Source organism: Chinchilla lanigera, unplaced genomic scaffold (assembly GCF_000276665.1).
Source record: "Chinchilla lanigera isolate Chin_1 unplaced genomic scaffold, ChiLan1.0 scaffold00050, whole genome shotgun sequence".
In the NCBI taxonomy this organism is placed as follows: domain Eukaryota; kingdom Metazoa; phylum Chordata; class Mammalia; order Rodentia; family Chinchillidae; genus Chinchilla; species Chinchilla lanigera.
This window is the reverse complement of record NW_004955451.1, coordinates 5,966,492-5,988,004: the sequence shown is the minus strand read 5'-3', so window position 1 is coordinate 5,988,004 and position 21,513 is coordinate 5,966,492. Positions and strand designations below refer to the sequence as shown.

The window sequence follows — 21,513 nt, the reverse complement described above, 5'->3', positions numbered from 1 at the left end:
GCATGGACGGCGAGGGGCGGCCGGCGCCCGGCCCGCCCGCCCAGGGCCTGCTCGCCGACGAGCACCTGGTGCTGTGGACGCTGTGCTCCGTGCTGCTGCCCGTGTTCATCACCTTCTGGTGCAGCCTCCAGCGCTCGCGGCGCCAGCTGCACCGCAGGGACATCTTCCGCAAGAGCAAGCACGGCTGGCGCGACACGGACCTGTTCAGCCAGCCCACCTACTGCTGCGTGTGCGCGCAGCACATCCTGCAGGGCGCCTTCTGCGACTGCTGCGGCCTCCGCGTGGACGAGGGCTGCCTCAAGAAGGCCGACAAGCGCTTCCCGTGCAAGGAGATCATGCTCAAAGGCGACAGCAGGGCCCCGGACGCCATGCCCCACCACTGGATCCGCGGCAACGTGCCCCTGTGCAGCTACTGTGTGGTTTGCAAGCAGCAGTGCGGCACGCAGCCCAAGCTCTGCGACCACAGGTACGGCCTTTGTGGGGACTTGCAGCGCCCTCCTTCCTCTCCGCGGACGGCCTCAGCTGCAGGCCTGTGGACCTCCGCGGCTGCGATGTGCAAAGGCGCGGCTCTGCAGGAGTCTTGTGCTGAGCGAGAGGGTGCTCTGGCCTGCAGTCCTCAGCCAGCCTTTTCTTTGGGGTCATAAAACTTGGCTCTTTACTCTCATCCAGGGGTCCCTAAGTGCTGCCTGCCCCCTGGCCACTGTATGGTCTCTCTCTTTGTCTGTCTCTCTCCTTTCTCCATTTTAAAGGAAAATGAAATATAGACAAACTTTTCAGCCACAAAACCGATTCATCATCGGTTTTGCGCCGTGAAAGTGTCATTGCAAGGCAGTACTTTCACGTGTCCTTTGCTAATACAGCCGTTGGCGCTTCAGTGACACGTACCCCGGAGGAACCCTGGAAGGAATATTCCTTCGGCAGATGGTTTTTCAGGATGTGCAGCATCTTAGATAAGTGAGTTTGGTTAAACCAAGAATACTTTAGCGGCTTTTTCCTCCCCTCTGGACAACACATTTCTATTGCAGATTGTCTGAAATAGCAAAGAGTGCTTTGCACTATCATCTGCTCTTTCTCCACGGTTGAGAGCATGGAAGGTAGAATAGGACTGGCTTGCAGGATTTCTAGCCCTCAGATTAGGATTCTGAAATCTTCATGATAAGTTTTATTGCTGACAGATAGAGAGGTGCATGAACATGTTTAAAAACTGAACTAGAAAAAAAAATAGGGCCAAGGATATAGCTCAGTGGCATAAGCACCTGCCTGGCAAGCACAAGGTCCTGAGTTTGATTCCCTTACCAAAAAATAAATGAATCAGTCAAAACTGAACCAGAAAACTGGGACTAGATAGGAAGCTACTTTTTAGTTTTTTTACTTAAAAAAAAAAACCTTTTTCCATTAGCATGAGCACTGTTATGTCAGTATGTTGTTTTAAATTTTATTTTAGCGGGGCATGGTGGTGCATGCCTGTAATCCCAGCACCCAGGAGGCTGAGGCAGGAGGATCATTGCGAGTTCGAGACCAGCCTGGGCTACAAAGTGAGCTCAAGGCCAGCCTGAACTGCACATGAGACCATCTCCAAAATGACAAAAACAAACAAACAGACAACAACCAAAAAAAAGTTCCCTGTAATACTGTTTCTCAGGAAGAGAGAAGGAACTTAGTGCCTTGATTGTTTGTTTTTAAGACAGGGTCTTGCTGTGTAGTTCAGGCCGACATTGAACTCACTATCTAGCCCAGGCTAGCCTCAGACTTGTAGCAGTCCTCCTGCCTCAGCCTCCCAAGGGCTAGAATTACAAGCATGCGCCCCCACACCCAACAGTGCTTTTTTATTTTATAAGATTTTTTCTTCATTACATTCCTTCTCTTTTCTACTGCTACATACACTGAGATGAGTAAAACAAAGCTTCTGACTTGTAGAAGAATGTTACTGGCTTTTGTCTTGGCTATGACCTTAAATTTTATGTTTCTCAGTTATAATACATTTATTCATTATATTAAGTATCTGAAATAATGAAAGGTACTAAGTCATCTTCGCAGAAGTAAAGAGTCGAAAAGTAAGTACAGAACTTTAGGCTTCAGGAAGCCTTGGGCCTATTGTTACTACTAAACCCTGCTTAGTACAAAGCCAGGCATAGACCGCAGGTCTCAGTTACTTCCCCTTGGCTGGAACACAGTACCTGACACCGGCTACTTAAAGGAGGAGTTTATTTTGGTTTATGTTCTTAGAGGTTTCCATCCACGGGCAGCTGGGGGGGAGAGCTGCTTACCTCCATCGTGACAGCCACTGCACAAGGGGCCAGGGCAGGATCCTGGGAGGGAGGTACCCCTGCCAGGTGAAGCCCCAGGGCCACCTCTTCTGACCAGACCCCACCTCTTAGCCTCACATCTAACTCTAGCACCCTGTGATCCAGTCACGCATCCAGAAACCCCGCCCTGAGCACCTGAGGCTTTGGGGAGGGATGGAGACATAAACCAAAACGCAGTATGTAAATGAACGGCCATGGCCTAGCGAGGTAGCGCACACCTGTAATCCCAGTATGTGGACGTTGAAGCAGCAGGATCGCAGGGAGTTCAAGCCCATTCTGAACTACACCATGAGACCCTGTCTCAAAAAAAGTAAATGCATGATCGTAGCTGTGTTCTAGCAAAACCTTATTCACAAGATCAGTTTGGCAAACCCCGTGCTAGTGTGACTCTCAAAAATGACTGTCTCAAATTCATGTATAATTCAGCTGCCTCCTGCAGCAGCTGTTTTTAGGGGAAATAATAAACATTGCTGCCAGATTTTGTTTTCCTCCGTAAACTATTTTTAAAAACTAAAGCAGAAGCCAAGGTGGTGACACCTGAAATCCCAGCACTTGGGAGGCTGAGCCAGGAGGATTGCTATGAGTTCAAGGCCAGCCTGAAACTACATAACAAGACCCTGTCTCAGAAAAAATATTTTTTTTTTAGTACTGAAGCAGAGCCAAGCACCATGATACGCACCTGTAATCACAGCTACTTGAGAGGCTGAGGTAGGAGGGTCACATGAGCTAGGATTACAGGCATGTGCCACTGTGCCCGGCTATGTTCCATGTCTTGATAAGGATTTTAGTTACATGAATGTATTTATCACATTTTACCAAATGTGTATATTTGTACATTTTATTATGTATAATTCTACGTGAAGGAGAAAAACTTGTTGACAAATAATTCTAAACATCTTGTTGCAATATTTAGGGAAAGTATTTTTATATCTGCAGTTTTCTTTTTTTTTTTTTTTTTGTCTTTGTTTTTTTGAGACAGGGTCTCGCTATGTAGTTCAGGCTGGCCTTGGGCTCACTTTGTAGCCCAAGCTGGCCTCAAACTCACAACGATCCTCCTGCCTCAGCCTCCCAAGTGCTGGAATTACAGGCATGCAGCGCCCAGCGTATATCTGCAGTTGTCTTGGAGCTATACCAGAAATTAGATAGGGATGCATGGAAATGTGGCAAAGCAATTATAATAAGGTGTCAGTGCTAGACTGTAGGTAGTAAGCATACCGGTGTTTATTGGAAAACATTTTAAAGCAATATATTTTTAAAAGCAAGCAGGCTATCCTTAAGTTTAGGAAATACTTGCTGAAATATTGAAAGGTAAACTCAGTGTCTGCCATTTACTTTCAAATGATTGGGCAGAATATGAGTTTATACTGAAATACAGAAAGCAGATTTTAGGAAAACATCTTAAGAATCAGGCTGGGAGTGTATCTCACTGGTTGGTGAGTGTTGCCCTAGCATGCCTGAGAACCTGCGTTAGATCTCCAGCACCTCAAAAAGAAAGGGGATAAAAGGATCAGAGTGAAGGGGATTTAACAAGATCCTAAATTCTCCCAGTAGTCTTCTCCTAGAAGTAGTCTTTGTATGAGGAAACTAGTGTTCATAGAAAGGCAGAATCTACCTTCAGCCGCCTGGCACAGGTCTACACAACAATGATCCTAACTTCTGCCATGTTAGTTCCACTGCAAGAGCTGGCCAGGATTAGGAATGCGGTCCACTGCGTTCCAAATTTGGACACTTTGACTTTTCTGGAAGTTTGACATTTTCAAAATAAAAAGGATTTTAAAAGATCAAAAGCAGTCACCTGCTGGGTGTGGTGGTGCACGCTGGTAATCCTAGCACTCCGGAGGCTGAGGCTGGAGAATCATTGCAAGTTCAAGAACAGCCTGGGCTACAAAGTGAGCTCAAGGCCAGCCTGAACTGCACAGTGAAACCCTGTCTCAAAAAAACAACAACAACCAAAAAATACCAATAAAATTAGTTTGGGCCAGGGATATAGCTCAGCAGCACAAGTGCCTGCCTGGCAAGCACAAGGTCCTGAGTTCTCTTCCTAGTACCAGGAAAAAAAAAAAAAGCAGCAATCACCTAGTAACATGGTGCTAAAACTATATTTTTCCATTGGTTTTGAAATCTGGGTAAACCTAACTAGTTGTGTTGGCACACACCTGTAATCCTAGCGCTTGGGAGGCCAAGACAGGATTGCTGCAAGTTTGAGGCCAGCCTGAACTACATAATACATTCAAGACCAGCTTGAACTACAAAGTGAGACCCTGTCTCGAAAGAAAGAAAGGAAGGAAAGAAGGAAGGTGAGGAAGAAAAAGAGGGAGGGAGGAAGGAAAGAAGAAAGGAGAAATTCTAGGCAAAACTGAAGACCAGTTACAAGATAAGTGAAGAGAATAGGTATCAGGATTGCAAACGGTACTAGTAAGCACTTTGGCTTTAGCTTAACAACAGAGGCATTCGTGAGGCTACCATCGTTGTGTAGACCTGTGCCAGGCGGCTGAAGCTAGATTCTGCCTTTCTCTGAACACCAGTTTTCTCATACAAGGACAGCGCCTCCTGAAGAAGAAACCTTGTGACGCCTCAGACTGTGTCTGCCCCCTCAGGCATGTTTGTGGAGTCGTCACGTGCAGGATGTGGTTACCTGTGCAATGTGGATACTAGAAGTTAGGCTGATCAGTATCTCTAGGCCTACCCAGCTTGAAAGCTTATGGGAAGATTTAACCCTGTCTCCCCTGAGTAAGTGAATATATTGGCAGTAATTTGAGAAAAAATATATAAAGTACTATGCAGTTAACAGTCACCAGTGCATGGTGGCCTTACATGTAGCTGTATGACTGTCCGTTGTAGTTTCTCACGTCAACTTGAAAGCAAGTATCAACAGACGTTATTATGCAAGCTCCATTGCAGGTTTCCCTGAACACATCTGTGTAGAACTTTTTAGCAATAAATGGGTCTCAAGCAAAGAACAGTAAGTATTTGACAAATCTGAGTATCAGGAAGAGAAAAGAACTCTTTAAAAGAAAGCCCAGAGAGTGGACCTCAAGGTGCAAGAGTGTTTATCTTTTGGTTTTGTCTTGCAGAACTGGAAATTGTCTTTGCACTGTGCTACCTCTCCACCCCCTTTTTTACTATTTATCTTGAGACAGGGTCTTGCTAAATTGCATAGACTGGACTAGAATTTGCAGTTTTCCTGCCTCAGCCTCCAGAGTGCCAGTATTACAGGTGTGCATCACCACACCCGTCTTTTTTTAAACATTACTTACAACCATTCCTTTCTGATGGCCTGCCTTTGTCCAGTCCGATTTACCTTCTCTGTCAGTGGATTAAATGCTTAGCAGATTAATAATAGCAACCCCAGACCTTACCAGCCCTGTTCCCTGCTTCTTACACACAGGCAAATCTGAGTGCATGTACTTACCTGTATTTCAGAAACAAACACATAACCATCAACTGGTAAAAGGAATTAGACTGTTTTACTTACGTTCCAAGTTTAGAGATTTCCAAGCTGGACCTGAGGAGGTCTTCACAGCCTAGTCAGTCACTGGTGCATTTAGGCAGCAAGCTCCATAGGCCGCACACAAGTATTTCAGCTGAAATGCAAACAGCTAAAGGGGACACCCATTGCTTAGGGTTAGCATTTGATTCCATGGATGATACGCATTGATATTTAGCATGTTATAAAAGCTAAACTCGTTCGAATATTTATTGCTTTTTAAAACAACAATGTATTTTTATGAAAACAGTGAGAAGTGTGATATTGTTGCACACTTTTGCACGTTTCCTTGACTAAGAGGTCAGCTGCTGCTGACCTGTCTGCTGGTATATCCGGGTTCTGGCAGTGCATGTCATACACCTGCCTCCCAGGAGACTGCGCTGCGCACTTCTGAGAGAATGAGAGCGAAATAGTTTCCAGGAGTATTAAAACGACCTGCACCTCACAGATACCCTGAAGGATCTCAGGGCGCCAGACCGCCCTTGAAGAGCACTGCTGAGCCACCAAATTCTGTGAAACCTTTCAGCTCCATTCTCACTGTCGGAAACAGACGCGTGTCTTTGTCGTATTTCATACTCAGTAGATGAAGTTTCTGCTGCAGCTTTTGACAGATGATGATTTGTGAATCAGTAAGATCATGGTTTAAAATAACCTGATTTTTGTTTCTTCCTTCCCTCAGGTGCATTTGGTGTCAGAAAACAGTCCATGATGAGTGCATGAAAAATAGCTTAAAGAATGAGAAGTGTGATTTTGGAGAATTTAGAAACCTCATCATTCCCCCGAGTTACATAACTTCCATTAACCAGATGCGTAAGAACAAGAAAACAGATTATGAAGTGGTAATTAGAGCTTGTTTTTCTTATGTGATTAATTTTTAAAAAGTTGTTGAACAGTATGTGACAAAAATCAGGGAGGAGAATGGGAAAAAAAAGAAGCAAGATATGTCATACACAGGTACAAATTCCTCTGTCTGATGAATGTGATCAATATGTATATCTAAAGTATACCAATAACAAAATAAAAATTAAATGAATCAATTTTTAAAAAAAGAAAGATGAGGGCCAGAAATAAATTTAAATAGAAGGTTAACACCGGGGCTGGGGATTTAGCTCAGCGGCACAGCGCCTGCCTGGCAAGCACAAGGTCGTGAGTTCAATTCCCGGTACGGGGGGGGGGGGGGGGGGGGGGACAGAAGATGAACACCAAAGGGAGATATAAAATATCGTTATGGTAACCCATGAAATCCTACCCAGTTCCTAGAGATGTGTCACAGATTTTGGTTCTTGAGTTCTCATGCATAAAGGGAAATTGGAAAGGTCCTAGTGATCTCTAAATTGCTGGTGTTGACCCTCTGTTTAAACACTGAAGTTTTTGGCAAGGCTTGCACTACGGACATGTGTGTGTGAAAATTGGTGTAAATATGTCTCTCAGTCTTTAGCCAGTTCTTAAAGAGTAATTGTAAAGATTTAAGAGATTTAGCCAAGTGTGGCAGTGTGCGCCTATAATCCTAGCATTCTGGGAGGCTAAAGCAGGAGGGTCAGAAGTTCACGTCCTACCTTGAGCACTTCATGAGTCCCAAGGGCTAAGCAGGAGCTCAGTATGAATGCCTCGGGTTCAGTCCCCAGAACTGCGCCGCACCCCCCAAAAAAACAAGGAATTTTTTTTACACATTTATTTCATACTTGAACATGCCAAAATAATTGAACTGTTTTACTTTACAATTAAATTATACTTTTTTCAAGTTAAGAATTTATATCTTCAGTGTTGTCTTTATTGCTATTCCTACAAGAAAAAGATGAACTTTAAATTTTGAGTTGGGGGGGTTTACTAGAGAGAGAGAAGCTGACTCAATATGTTGTCCGGGCTGCCCTGGAACTCCCAGCAGTCTTCCTGCTTCATTTTCCAATACTGAAATTACACGTATGCATCACTTTGCCTAAAAAAATTTAGGAGGTGGAGTTTGAGTCAGGGTCTCACTGTGTAGTTCAGGCTGGCCTTCAACTCACCATGTAGCCCAGGCTGGCCTCGAACTCTTGAAGGTCCTCCTGTCTTGCCCTCTTAAGTGCTGGGATTTAAACTTTAATGTGATATTTTTTTATGTATAACCCCTTATTTGAATTCATTGTGAAAGCATAATCCCAAAAATTGATTCAGAGGCTGACAGAGGAGAATTACCCTGAGTTCAAGGCCAGCCTCGGGCTACATAATAAGATCCTATCTTAAAAAAAAAAAAGAAAGAAAGAAAGAAAAAAAGATAATCCCATAATGTATGTGCCAGTATACCAGAATCTGGAACACTTCTGGTTCCATGCGTTTCAGATCGGGGATACTCAACCTGTGGTACTTCAGGTATTTGAGCCCTGCAATTAGTGAGAAAATAAATGATTTCTGGGTGGAGTTAGAAGCAGAATTAGAACAGTGAATGACAGTTACTGAGAGACACATTTTCAACTCAAGTCAGAACTTTCTACTAATTTGATTTAGCAGTTGAATGGGCTGTCTTATTAGTGAGTTCCTTCCTCATGTGACCACCTCAGCATGTGCGAGATGACTTAGCTAGAGTAAGGTAGAAGAGAACCCTACATTAAGTGGAAGTTTTGTTTTGTTTTTTGGGGGTGTTTTTTGTCTTTTTGAGACAGGGTCTCACTGTGCAGTTCAGGCTGGCCTTGAGCTCATTTTGTAGCCCGGGTTGGTCTCGAACTCACAGTGATCCTCCTGCCTCAGCCTCCTGAGTGCTGGGATTACAAGTGGCCTAGGTGGAAGTTTAATCTCTAAGATCCTCTTCCATTCTTAGAATTATTTGATTTGCTTGCTATATTGGCATAGTTCTTACTTCAGTAAATTATAGCATGATTGTTATCAAAGAATAAAAATATGTTGTGTTTGCCATCTCTGAAATACTAACTACTTTCCATTTATGTTAACTTTTTTCAGCTAGCATCCAAGTTTGGAAAGCAGTGGACCCCATTAATAATCCTGGCCAACTCTCGCAGTGGAACTAACATGGGAGAAGGACTATTGGGAGAGTTTAGGATCTTATTAAATCCAGTCCAGGTAACTAAAGAGAAAACTTTCCTTCCTTTATTCATCTTCACTTTAGCTCTTCTGTCCCTAAAATGCAATACTTACTAGTGCTTTAAGTCACTAATCACCTAGTTATGGGAAAGAACAATTATAAAAGGATTAAGCCATTCAGATGTGTGGAGAAACAGACACCGAATCACCTAGCAATCCCACCTCCAGGAGTCTTCCCAGGGAGTATGAGCACACGTCCCACAGGCTTGCTTGCACATGTTCCTACATTGTTCATAGTAACCTGCCAGTAGAAATAGCTCAACTGCCGTCAGGTGTAAGAGGATAAAGAATATACCCATACGGTGGAATATTTCTCAGTGACATAAAGGAGCCAGCTGCATACTGCAGTACATGAACTTCAGAGACCGTTATGCTGAGTGCGAGGGACCACATACTGTACGCTTCCAAGTGTGTGACCTCCCAAAAGGGTGAATCAGCGGAGACAGTAGATTGTTTGCCTGAGGTTGGAGCTAGACCTGGGGAGTGACTGCAGAGAGGTATGGAAGGATCTTACCAAAGCAACAGAATATTCCAGTGCTTGCCTGTCATCCCAGTACTCTGGAGGCTGAGACAGGAGTATCACTGTGAGTTTGAAACCAGCCTTGGCTACAAAGTAAGTTTAAGACCAGCGCAAACTGTGGCATAGTGGAAGCCCTGTCTCAAACAGACCAAAAAACAGTTCTATAAAATGTGCGTACCGGCATACTGTTTCCTTAATAATGTAAATATTTTTCCCTGTTGCAACAAAGTCATAGTAATTATATATCTACATATCTTATGACTAAAATAATGGAGTGCATATATCATAATTTATCCAGTTTGTACTATTATAAATAACACCAGCCGGGCGTGGTGGCGCACGCCTGTAATCCCAGCACTCAGAAGACTGAGGCAGGAGGATTGTTGCGAGTTCAAGACCAGCCTGGGCTACAAAGTGAGCTCAGGGCCAGCCTGAACTGCATAGCGAGACCCTGTCTCAAAAAATAAAATTAAATAAATAAACAAATAAATAGCTAGCACCACATGTCTTTTGTCTCTCTCTTTTTTTTTTTTCTTTTTGAGACAGGTTCTCTCTATGCAGTTCAGGGTGGCCTTGAACTCACTTTATAGCCCTGGCTGGCTACCACTGCCTCAACCTCCTGAGGACTGGGATTATAGGTGTGCACTACCACACCCAGCTTATACCAAGTCTCTTATGTTTCCCAGGTTGGGATTGAATTTGAGATCCTCCTACCTCAGCCTCCCAGAATGCTGGGATAACAGGCATGCACCACCACACTGACGTATTTTTGTCACATAAAATCATTTTCCCAGGGCAGGCATGGTGATGCATGCCTGTAATCCCAGAGCTGTGGAGGCCAAGGCAAGAGGATCACTGTGAGTTCAAAGCCAGCCTGGGCTACATAGTGAGCTTAAGGCCAGCTGTAAGTACATAGCAAGAGCCTATCTCCAAAAAAACCAAACAAAAAAAAAATTATTTTTCTAGAGTCATTTATGGATTTTAAGGGGCCTGACACTTTTTTGTCATTTTATTTTTGCAAAACTGTTTCCCATATATTTGTAGTAACTTGTACTAATGGTAGTTTTTTAAAAGCCACTGTAGGCCAGGAGGTGTACCTCAGTGGTACATGTAAGACCATGGGTTTGATCTATCTCAGGCACCACAAAATAAAAAAAAAAATTACGGCCAGGTATGGTGATGCACGCCTGTAATCCCAGCACTGGGCTGAGGCAGGAGGATCATTGCGAGTTCGAGACCAGCCTGGGCTACAAAGTGAGCTCAAGGCCAGCCTGAACTGCATAGGGAGACCCTGTCTCAAAAAGACAAAAAAAAAAAAAAAACTCAGCTACAGGAGAGTCCTCCCCCTCAGCTGAGGACAGCATTGAATAAAAATAATTTTTTTCTTGTTCTTTCATTTCTAGGTTTTTGATGTAACCAAAACTCCTCCTATCAAAGCCCTGCAAATTTGTACTCTCCTTCCCTGTTATTCAGCTCGGGTCCTGGTTTGTGGAGGGGATGGTACTGTGGGCTGGGTCCTGGACGCAGTTGACGAGATGAAGATTAAGGTATCCACCTTTAAGAACTGTACTGGGGCTGGAGCGTTGCTCAGTGGTGCAGGGCCTGGCTGGTGGCCACTGCTGTCCAGCACACGCATGGCCTGGGTTCTGTCTGCAGCAAAACTGCAGGAGCATTTCTAAAATATACAGTGTTTTTTATTCGTGTAGTTAGTAGATAGTAGAAGACACTGCCATTTTGAATAGTATAAGCATGTAATTAAGCAGTTAACACAGCCTACAGTTTAATTGTGTATTGCTTTGTTCTTTACATTTTATAAAATATTATGACGCAGCCAGGCGTGGTGGTGCATGCCTGTAATCCCAGCACTCCGGAATTTGAGGCCAGCCTGGGCTACAAAGTGAGCTCAAGGCCAGCCTGAACTGCATAACGAGACCTTGTCTTAAAAAGACCAAAAAAAAAATTATGATGCTACAACTAGTCCAGAGAGAGAAGTCTGAACTGTATCTTTCTTACTCCAGGGACAAGAAAAATACGTTCCACAGGTTGCAGTCTTGCCTCTGGGAACAGGCAACGATCTGTCCAATACTCTGGGCTGGGGTGCAGGTTATGCTGGAGAAATCCCAGTTGCACAGGTCTTAAGAAATGTAATGGAAGCAGATGGAATCAAACTAGATCGGTAAGGGACTTTGCCAAAAAGTCTGTTTCTTGTGTTTTCAGAATATTGTTTGGCTCTAATCCCAGCACTCAGGAGGCTGAGGCAGGAGGATTGCTGCAAGTTCAAGGCCAGCCTGGGCTACTAAGTGACTTCAAAGCCAGCCTGAACTGCATAGTGAAACTGTCTCTCAAGACCAAAAAATAAGTTATATATATTATATATACCTCTATATATAACATATATAGATATACGTATTAGAGAGAATTAGATATGTATATAACAGAGAGTGTGAGCTTGGTTTTGAATGAAATTTTGTGTAGCTCTAAAGTGAAACAATTTAAATGTAAAAGACTATATATAGATTTTTGTTGTTGTTTTTCCCCGGTACCAGGAATCGAACTCATGACCTTGAGCTTGCCAGGCAGGCGCTGTGCCGCTGAGCTGAATCCCCAGCCCCTGAAAGTTTTAAGTTATGTTGAACACTTCCCCAAAATTGGCAAGCTTACTTGGACGTGGATACTTTCTCAAATGCTGTTTTAATAGAAAAACTTCCATCTGTTGGGCTTCCAGAGTACAGGTACTTTGGTAAACAGTACTAATTTTTTTTAAAACTTCTGTTTTATAGGTGGAAAGTTCAGGTCACCAATAAAGGATATTACAACCTACGAAAACCCAAGGTATGTTTTCAGTGCTTTGGTTCTGAGTAGTTTTTTTTGGTTTTTGGGGTTTGGGGGAGATTTTTTTACTTTTTCAGACAGGGTCTCAATATATAGTTCAGGCTAGGCTAGACTCATTGTGTAGCCCAGGCTGGCCTTGAACTCATGGCAGTTCTCCCTCAGCCTCCCAAGTGCTGGGATGGCAGGCATGCGCCACCACGCCTCGTTTACTGAGCAGTTCTAGCAGGCATGGAGCGCCTCAGTGGTCCCGGTCTACCAGGACCTGGGGCTCAGCTGGGGGGAGGAGCGGGGGGGGGGGCTGGGCATGGAGCAGAAGAAACCCATGTGCCTGCCTCACTAGCTGGTCTCTAAAGCAGGACCCCGTGAGAGAGCGGGGTGCAAGGGCGCTTGGTTCTGCCTGGCTGAGACGATTGCAGAGGAGGTGACAAGAAAGTTGGTCCTTGGACGGTAAATACAACTTAGATGAGTGGAGAAGGGAGCAGAGGACTTTGCCGGAGAGTGTGAAGCGTGGTTAGCGAATAGTACAGAGATCAGAGAGTGTTTTTGTTCGCTGCTGCTGGCTGTCCACCTGAGCTACTCCCTACCCACGTCTGTATTTTAAAAGATTCTCTTCAGGCATGGTAGCACATTCCTATAATCCCAGCACTCTGGAGGCTGAAACAGGAGGATCATCACAAATTCAAGACCAGCCTGGGCTCTGTGGTGTGTTCAAAGCCAGCCTGTGCGTGTGTGTGTGTGTGTGTGTGTGTGTGTGTGTGTGTGTGTGTGTGTGTGTGTCCCTAGAGATAATGTGAAAGTGGCATAAGAGCCTGACTAGGGCAGAAACAAGAGGACTTTTGGGCTGAGGACAGTTCCGACAGCTTTCAAAGTTAGAGCTGGCCGAGACTAGGCAATTGATGGGTGTAAGGGGCAGAGAGAAAATACGTATTACTACTGGATTTCTCATTTTTAGGAGTGGGTGTGTGGAAATGACATGAACCAAGGCAGAGACAGTTTCAGGCTTGGTGGGAAGAAGGGGAGTTAGATCGGGAGCGTCCTCGGCCCGAACAGCCGTGTAGGCTGGAACGAGAAGCTGGCCGCAGGGCTGTTGCTCGGGGCCCCAGAACAGAGCTGGCCGTGAGGGCTGAGGCGCCTTGGCGAGTGGGAGAGCGAGATGAGCTCAGGGAAGGAGGGGGACAGCAGCAGCCTGGGGTAGAGGCAGAGAGCCCGAGGGTGGCAAAGAAGGCCCGAGGCAGCCGCAGCGGGCGCCGCGTGGGAGCAGCTGAGCCCTCAGGGCGGGCTGGGGTGTGGCTCCCGTGCGGTCAGCCTGGAGTGGAGCCCCGCTGCTCATCCTGCTGCTCATCGCCTCGTCAGATGGTATAAAATAGCCGCGTGGAAGTAAACAGAGAAAGGGTTCGGCCCTCAGAAGGAACCCGAGGTGAGGGTCTGCGTGTTTCTGAGGGAGGCCGGCTTGCCGTGGCTCACCCCGCCCTCTCCCCAGGAGTTCACGATGAACAACTACTTCTCCGTGGGGCCGGACGCGCTCATGGCGCTGAACTTCCACGCTCACCGTGAGAAGGCCCCGTCTCTGTTCTGCAGCAGAATTCTTAATAAGGTGAGTGGGGCAAAGGGACGTCTCCGGCTCGGCACCGAGGCCCGGTCGGTGAAAGTCGGTAGTTGCCGTGTGTGCAGCACTCTTCCGTGTGGGCCCCCCGGCCTCACGGAGACGCCCGCGCTGCGTGCTGGGTGGGGCTGTCCTGTCCTTCGGGGTAGGTTACTAGCAGGTTTTTGCGAGTCGGAAGGTAGAGTGTCTCATAACACACTGCGCTCAGGTAGAGGCTAGATGAAATAAAGTCTTAAAGGACAACGAAAGTTGCAAAGAGATTTTAGGCAAAGTGAGTGTTTGGTTGAACCATGAATAGGAAAGCATACTCACCAGCTTGGAAAACCTCCGCGAGGAGGATGAGGCAGGAGAGGCGCGGCCCGCATACCGCAGCGCGCAGCCCGTCGCCTCTGCTCTGGTGCCGCCGCGTCCCTGAGTGGAAGTCTTGTTTGGGAATTTTTTTTAATGGCTTTTGGTGACTGAGCAACAACATGTGAGAATGAAATGTAAAACGGTTGTGTTACTGGTTCTGTTTTACAAATGCTTCAAATTTTAAAATGGTTCGCTTTTATGAATATAGTTCTGACGGCAATGAATATTGCTATTTATAGTTAGTAATTAACATTTCAGTACTTCTGTGTTTTTGTTGGGTTTTTTTTGTTTCTTATTTTGTTTTGTTTTTGGTGCCGAAACTTGAACTCAGGACCTCATGCTTGCCAGGCAGGCGCTTGTGCCGCTGAGCTATATCCCCGGCCCAGTTCTTTTTGTATTCAAGAGTGATTACTAAATGTTCGCTTCATTTATCTACATTCTCCTTCACATTTGCAAAGTTGGTGGGATTGTTTTAATATCTTATTTTCATTTTTCATAGGCTGTTTATTTGTTCTATGGAACCAAAGATTGTTTAGTACAAGAATGTAAAGATTTGAATAAAAAAGTTGAGGTAAGCTACTAACACTTTTTCTAAAGATGATTTCTAAATTAGGATTTTTAATAACAATACCGCAGTTTCTGTCAACATATTTTGCTAACGTAACTGAAGCATGTACTTGTGTGCCGGGCTCTTCGGTGAGTGCTTTGTACACATCATCCCTGCATTCTCTCCCCAGCCCTCCGAGACAAGTGTGACTCTATTCCCGGTACACAGCCATTTGCGCACATTCACGCAGTTGGCCCCCAGGCCTGGGTGGTCAGGGTCAGAGCCCAGGTTTATCTAACTCCAGAGCCTGTGTAACTGATGCGCTGGACGATAGAAAATTTAAAGTTACGGCGTACGGTGCCAAAGTCAGCATGAGCTCTCAGAAGTTTAGAAGCAAGGTTTAATTCAAATGACTTGTGTGAGGTATCTCTCTGGCATACCAGAATACAAAAACATATAAATAGTAAGAACAGAATATTAGCTACTGCTTATCTCCGCAAGAGCCCTGACATCGTGACGTGGCAGTCTTGTGTATGTTGCTTTCTTGTTTCCAAAAAGAGTCTGTAATGTTCAGTAGCAGCAAAGACATAGGAGGAGAAACACAAGAAGGGGCGAGCTGGTGCGCGGCTCGGGAGAGTGCGGCCGGGGGCGGGGGGAGGCGCCTGAGTGTGCAGTAGCGAGGAAGCAGCTGGGCCGCTCTCAGCTGACGCCTCTGGGGAGCCGCGCGGCACTTGATCTGCTTCCCTTTTCCTGGGCTTTGATGGTATTGGTGGGGGGAGGTGTATAGCACTGTTATTTTTTTGCTGAACATTTAATTCATACACAAGTTGCTTGTGAAGTCACCGACAAACACCAGGTACTCGTCGTGTGTGGTGGCACGTGACTAACCCTGACACTCAGGAGGCTGAGGCATGAGGATCACTGTGAGTTCAAGGCCAGCCTAGGATACATAGCGAGACCCTGTCTCAAAAACAGACCGAAAAAAGTCAGACACTGTCCCAGATACTGCAGAAACAGATAAATCTCTTGCTGTAAGTTTACAGTTGAGGGGGAAAAGATACTTCACGCATATTGCAGCTCAGTATGAAAAGATAGGATAAGTGCGTGTATATAGGAATAAGTAAGAGGAACATGAAACCCCAGAGACAGTCTGGGAAAGTGACAGTAGTAGGAAGCCTTTCTAGGACTGAGAAATTGGAGTCTGAGAGTTAAGCATCAGCTGAGTGAAGAAGGAAGACAAGATTGGCTAGGCTAGAGCCACATGTGTAAAAAGACAAAAAAGGGCCGGGATGTAGCTCAGTGGCATAAGCACTTGCCTGGCAAGCTTGAGGTCATGAGTTTGATTCCCAGTACCAAAAACAAAAAAGACAGAAAAAACATGTGCCCAGGGCGCAGGGGCAGGGGAAGTGCGGCCTGTGAGAGAGCATTCAGGCTGGAGCGGGCTTGCCGGGAGAATAGGGCGGGAGCTGGGGCTGCACGGCTGGACTGCGGCCGGGCCGCAGAGGCGCGTTCAGGAACCCGCATTTCCTGGGGAGCAGAAGCAAGCACTGAGCACACACTGTGGGGACGGCGTGTGCTGGGTGTCAGCCCCGGTGCCCCGGGAGGGGTACAGAAGAGGCAGGGAAAGGTAGAGGAGACGGGCCGGCCGGGGACGTGGGAGGGAAGACGTGAAGGTCCGCCGCTAAGGTGCTGTCTGGAGTGACAGAAGTGCCATCATTTCTATACTGATTGGGTGTGGAGGATGACTCGCAGGTTCCTGGGCGAGGGCCGGGGCTGTGCTGTGTCCCAGGAAGCAGGCTGCGGAGAGGTGTCATTTTGACACTGGTACACAGGAATCCTAGATGGCACAGTGGGCAAGTGTTCTGGAGGCACTTGGATTCGTAGGTGTGACGCAGTTCACTAGTGAAGTAGAGCTGTCGAGTGGGGTGTGGTGGTGCACCCCTATAGTCCCCGGTACTCAGGAGGCTGAGGCAGGAAATAACTTTGATTTTTTTTTTCTTTTTTTTTTTTTTTTTTTGTCTTTTTGAGACAGGGTCTCACTATGCAGTTCAGGCTAGTCTTAAACTCACTTGGTAGTCCAGGCTGGCCTCAAACTCGCAACGATCCTCCTGCCTCAGCCTCCCAAGTGCTGGGATTACAGGTGAGCACCACCATACCCGGCATAAGAGATAACTTTGAGTTTGAGGCCAGCCCAGGCTATAAGGCAAGACCCTGTCTCAACAAAACAAAACAAAACAAACAAAGCTCTAGGGCATGTGGTGGCATAGCCCTATAATCCCAGCTTCTGGAGAAGCCGAGGCAGAACTGTAAATTCCCAGCCTGGCAAACTTAACTAGATGCTAACAGTGTTTTGTCGCAGCTCAGGGGTAGAGTGCTTGCCTAGCATGTGCAGAGCCCTCTGGTTGACCCCCAGGACCGCAGAGAGGCTCTGGAGATGGGTGAGCTTGCCCCGAGTGAGGAGAGGAGGTGGCCGCCGGCCGTGAGAAGACCACCAGCCTGAGGCCGACACGGGGTGAGCTGGGATGGGTATGTCTGCAGATAGTGCACCCTGTAGTAACTGACCGTCTGCATTTCTTTAAAGCTAGAGCTGGACGGCGAGCAAGTGGAACTGCCTAACTTGGAAGGCATCATCGTGCTCAACATTGGCTACTGGGGCGGCGGCTGCCGGCTCTGGGAAGGGATGGGAGACGAGACCTACCCGCTGGCCAGGTGTGCCCCTGGGCGCTGTTTTCTGTCACTTTGCTTTAAGGCCCCCTGCTGTTCTTCCCAAGTCTGATATTTTGCCATCAGGGGTTCTGTTCTGTGTACTTCACGAATACAGACACTTAATAACTTGATGGCCCCCAGGTGTTAGAAAGCAGCTGCCCTGGCGCACGCCTGTGATCCCGCACTCCAGGAGGCTGAGGCAGGATTGCAAGTTCAAGCCTCACCTGGGCAACTTAGCGACTTAAGGAGACTTAGTCTCAGAATAAAAGTTTAGAAAGGGCTTGCTGTATAGCACTGTGAAGAGGCCCTGAGTTCAGTCCCCAGTACTAAAAAAAAAAATTAGCCCATAATCCCAGCACTCAGAGGCTGAGGCAGGAGGATTGCTGCAAGTTCAAGTCCAGCCTGGGCTACATAATGAGTTCAAGGCTAGCCAGGGTTACATAGCAGGACCCTCACTCAAACAAAGAAAAAGAAAAGAAAAAATTACGAAAGGAACTGCCATCTCATGGATGAGGTGATCTTACACCGTGTAACCCGTATTCCCATGGTCCTCCGTTAGGCATGATGATGGTCTGCTGGAAGTTGTTGGAGTGTACGGGTCTTTCCACTGCGCTCAAATTCAAGTGAAGCTGGCAAACCCTTTCCGCATAGGACAAGCACACACAGTGCGGGTAGGTGAACCAGGTGCCCGGACAGGCAGGCGTGCCAGGCCCTTCCTCTCAGTTTGTGGCCCTCCCTGTCCGGTACACTGCTCCGGGGGCTCGTACGGGTGGGGAGGAAACAGGAGAGAGTCCTCAGTCCAGGTGAAGAACCAAAGTGTCCACTGAAAGAGAATCCCTGAACAACCCATGAATTAAGATATATTCTGCCGGGCGTGGTGGTGCACACCTGTAATCCCAGCACTCGGGAGGCTGAGGCAGGAGGATCATTGCAAGTTCAAGACCAGCCTGGGCTACAAAGTGAGCTCAAGGCCAGCCTGAACTGCATAGCAAGACCCTGTGTCCAAAAAAGACCAAAAAAAAGGATGTATTCAGATTGGTTTTCAAAAACCAAAATGCATAGTGGGAGTGGTGGCACACACCTGTCATCGCAGCACTCGAGAGGCTGAGGCAAGAGAATTGTCATGAGTTCCAGGCCAGCCTGGGCCACATAGTGAGTTCAGGACCAGCCTTGAGAGATCCTGTCTCCCAGAAAACCCCATTTAGTAAACAGAATGCGGCAGGAATAAGTGCTCACAGTGATACTAGCAAAGACTTTCTGAACTCTCCTGCGGCTGACTTTTTTCTGTTGTTTCCTGCCACCAGCTGATCTTGAAGTGCTCCATGATGCCGATGCAGGTGGACGGGGAGCCGTGGGCCCAGGGGCCCTGCACTGTCACCATAACGCACAAGACACACGCTTTGATGCTGTACTTCTCGGGAGAACAGACGGACGATGATGTCTCCAGCGCTTCGGACCAAGAGGATGTAAAGGAGGCTGAATACACGGATGAAGACGTGCAGATGTAGCGTGCCGTCCGCGCAGACAGACGCATGATCACCCAGGAGGAGGGGTTCCGTGCCAGCTGTTGGTTTTCCACGGCACTCGTCTTATGCCGGGTACACATTCATGTCCATCACACTCCCCAAACGGCCAGACTTCTAGTTCTTACAAACACCAGTTTTTTCTCAGCAAGAGACTTAGATCATCTGTAACTGACTTTGAAAAAGCTACAGAAAGCATGAAGATGAAATTCTTTTATAGCCGGGGATACAGCTCAGCGGCACAGCACCTGCCTGGCAAGCGCAAGGTCGTGAGTTCAGCTCCTGGTACCGAAAAAAACATGTCACAGCTGTGTTGTGAGAGTGGGGTCTCCTTGAAACGCGCACCGTCATTCCTTATTCCTTAGCACACACTGGATGGACAGGGTGCGGGGAGCAAGATCGTTTCCGTCCCCGTTTTTACAGTGGTGGCGCCGTACCATGTTAAAAATCAGTTTGCTCTTTGTGAAAGGAAACGGTTCGTGTTACCCGTTAGGCTTAGCGCTGGACGTCCTGTGGCAGCGTGCCCCTGAGGATTTCCTGTGTCCCAAACGAGTGAGTCCCTACGAAGTGATTTCCAGAAAACCGCTTAAGTAGGAATATAAGAGAAAGACAAAACTGAAAGTGTCCGAGACCTCCAGTTTCCTTTTGTTGTGGTGCTGGGGATGAATCCCAGATCCTTGCAGGTTCTAGGCAAGTGCTGAGCTACACTCGAGCCCGGGATCTTCTGTATCAAAAGAGAACCAGCTGGGTGGATTGTTCTAAAATAACATGCAGAGCACTTTGGATTGAAAGTTACGGGTTCCAGACTGGATAGTTCACCAACTTCTCTTTTGGTTAAAAGACAGTGTCCACAACTCAAGGGGAGAAAAAAAATTGATATGTGTATATATGAAAGTGGGCAGTCAGATGAACTGCTCCAAACAAGTCGAAGTGGAGTCGTGGTTTCGAGGGTCAGTAGTCTTGTGGTAGTTTGGAATACAGTAGTCTTTTATATCTTACCCCTTGGGGAAGGTAAGTGGGCAGAAGCCTCTGAGAAAATGTTTATATCATATTTATTTTAAAGTAAGAGAGAGATATATTTTTAACTTATTTATTATTTATTGTGGCATCAGACTTGTGTTTAGAGTTTACACTGGTATGACATAGCTTTATTTAATAAGTTGAATTTGTCACATAAATTGTGCAACTGCTACTGCCCATCCGATAATTACATCCTAACTCATTTCTCCTGACAGACATACCACCAAGATGCTCTCACTCCTCAGTGTTTGGGGGGGCATGAAAATTACTGAGCACCCCCTACTCACTTTTGGAGGACTAAAGGCTGTGTTTTCTCTGCCGTTTGTCCCTCAGTTGCCAAGTACTTCTGGAAGGGTGGTTCCGTCGCCGCCCGCTAGAGGGCGTGCTCCTGCTGTTGTCAGCCAGGCGCACCGAGGGCGTCCAGCCTAGAGTTTTTCTGACAGATAGCCCTTGTGAGCTTGGTGACCTTTCATGGTGAAATTACTGTACTCTCTGGAACATGAGTATGTATTCCCCACCATTACCTCTCTTAAGGGTCTGTTATGACGCTGTCACCCACGAATTGCCATAACTTCAATTTGAATCACCTCAGACCCAGGCCATGTTTTGAAAGAACGACATAGTAAATGTATGCCATACCCAGTACATCATATAGGATACTTTTATTTTGCTAGATTGACTCCTTCCAGATCTCCACAGGTGACACTTTTTTTTTGTGGAGGTGGGCACCAGGAATCAAACTCAGGACCTTGCACTTGCCAGGCAGGCGTTTGTGCCACTGAGCTATATCCCCGGCCTCCACAGGTGATGCTGAATTCTAGGATTTGACAAATTTTGTCCCCACGTGTGTTTTCAGCTTATTCATACACATCTCACAGTAGGAAACCTGCACACGGAAGTGGTGGGAGAGTTTTGTCAATTTTCTTTTATGGGACGATCATGTTTTTGAGTAAAATGAAATTTATCCTTTAATTCGTAATCAACATAGTTACAGAAAACACATTTCATAAATACAGTATTCACTTTACTGCAGGCTATATTATACCTTGTATTGCTAATTGTAGTGAAAACAAAGGAAATAGTTAATTTGGAAATAAGACTTAAAACAACCGAAAAACTACATAGGTTTTTTTTAATTGCTAAAACTACTCTAACCACATTTTACACTGGCTTTAGAACAGGTTAATGTAGAATGCCTTCATTTATTTAAACACTGATTTTTCAGTTATAATCTGGTGAGGATTTTGGTGATTTTTTTTGTCTTGTTGAGACAGGGTCTCACTGTGCAGTGCAGTGCAGGCTGGGCTCGAGCTCACTTTGTAGCCCAGGCTGGTCTTGAACTTGCACCAAAAATCCTGCCTCAGCCTCCTGAGTGCTGGGATTCCAGGTGTGCGCTACCACACCCAGCTATTTTTTTTTCCTGCTGACCTTTCATGAAGTTTACTGCCTTATTCACTCATTCAGACCTGATTTTTCTTTAGGAAAGTTACTTCAAAATTCAGTGTCACAAAATGTGATATTATCTTGTTTCAGCAAAATTCAT

The 21,513-nt window shown here is 46.3% G+C and overlaps 1 protein-coding gene across 1 annotated transcript; it reads left to right on the top strand.

Annotated features, from left to right (window-relative positions):
• On the top strand, positions 1-21,232 carry Dgke (diacylglycerol kinase, epsilon 64kDa; the record flags this gene model as incomplete). The annotated part of the gene is given in 11 exon segments (XM_005394069.2): positions 1-466; positions 6,473-6,632; positions 8,728-8,847; positions 10,792-10,935; positions 11,407-11,564; positions 12,169-12,220; positions 13,701-13,814; positions 14,674-14,745; positions 17,303-17,430; positions 17,987-18,098; positions 18,732-21,232. Coding segments are annotated over 11 exon segments (1,728 nt in total). The 3' UTR covers positions 18,936-21,232.
• Between the last annotated feature and the right edge of the window lie 281 nt (positions 21,233-21,513).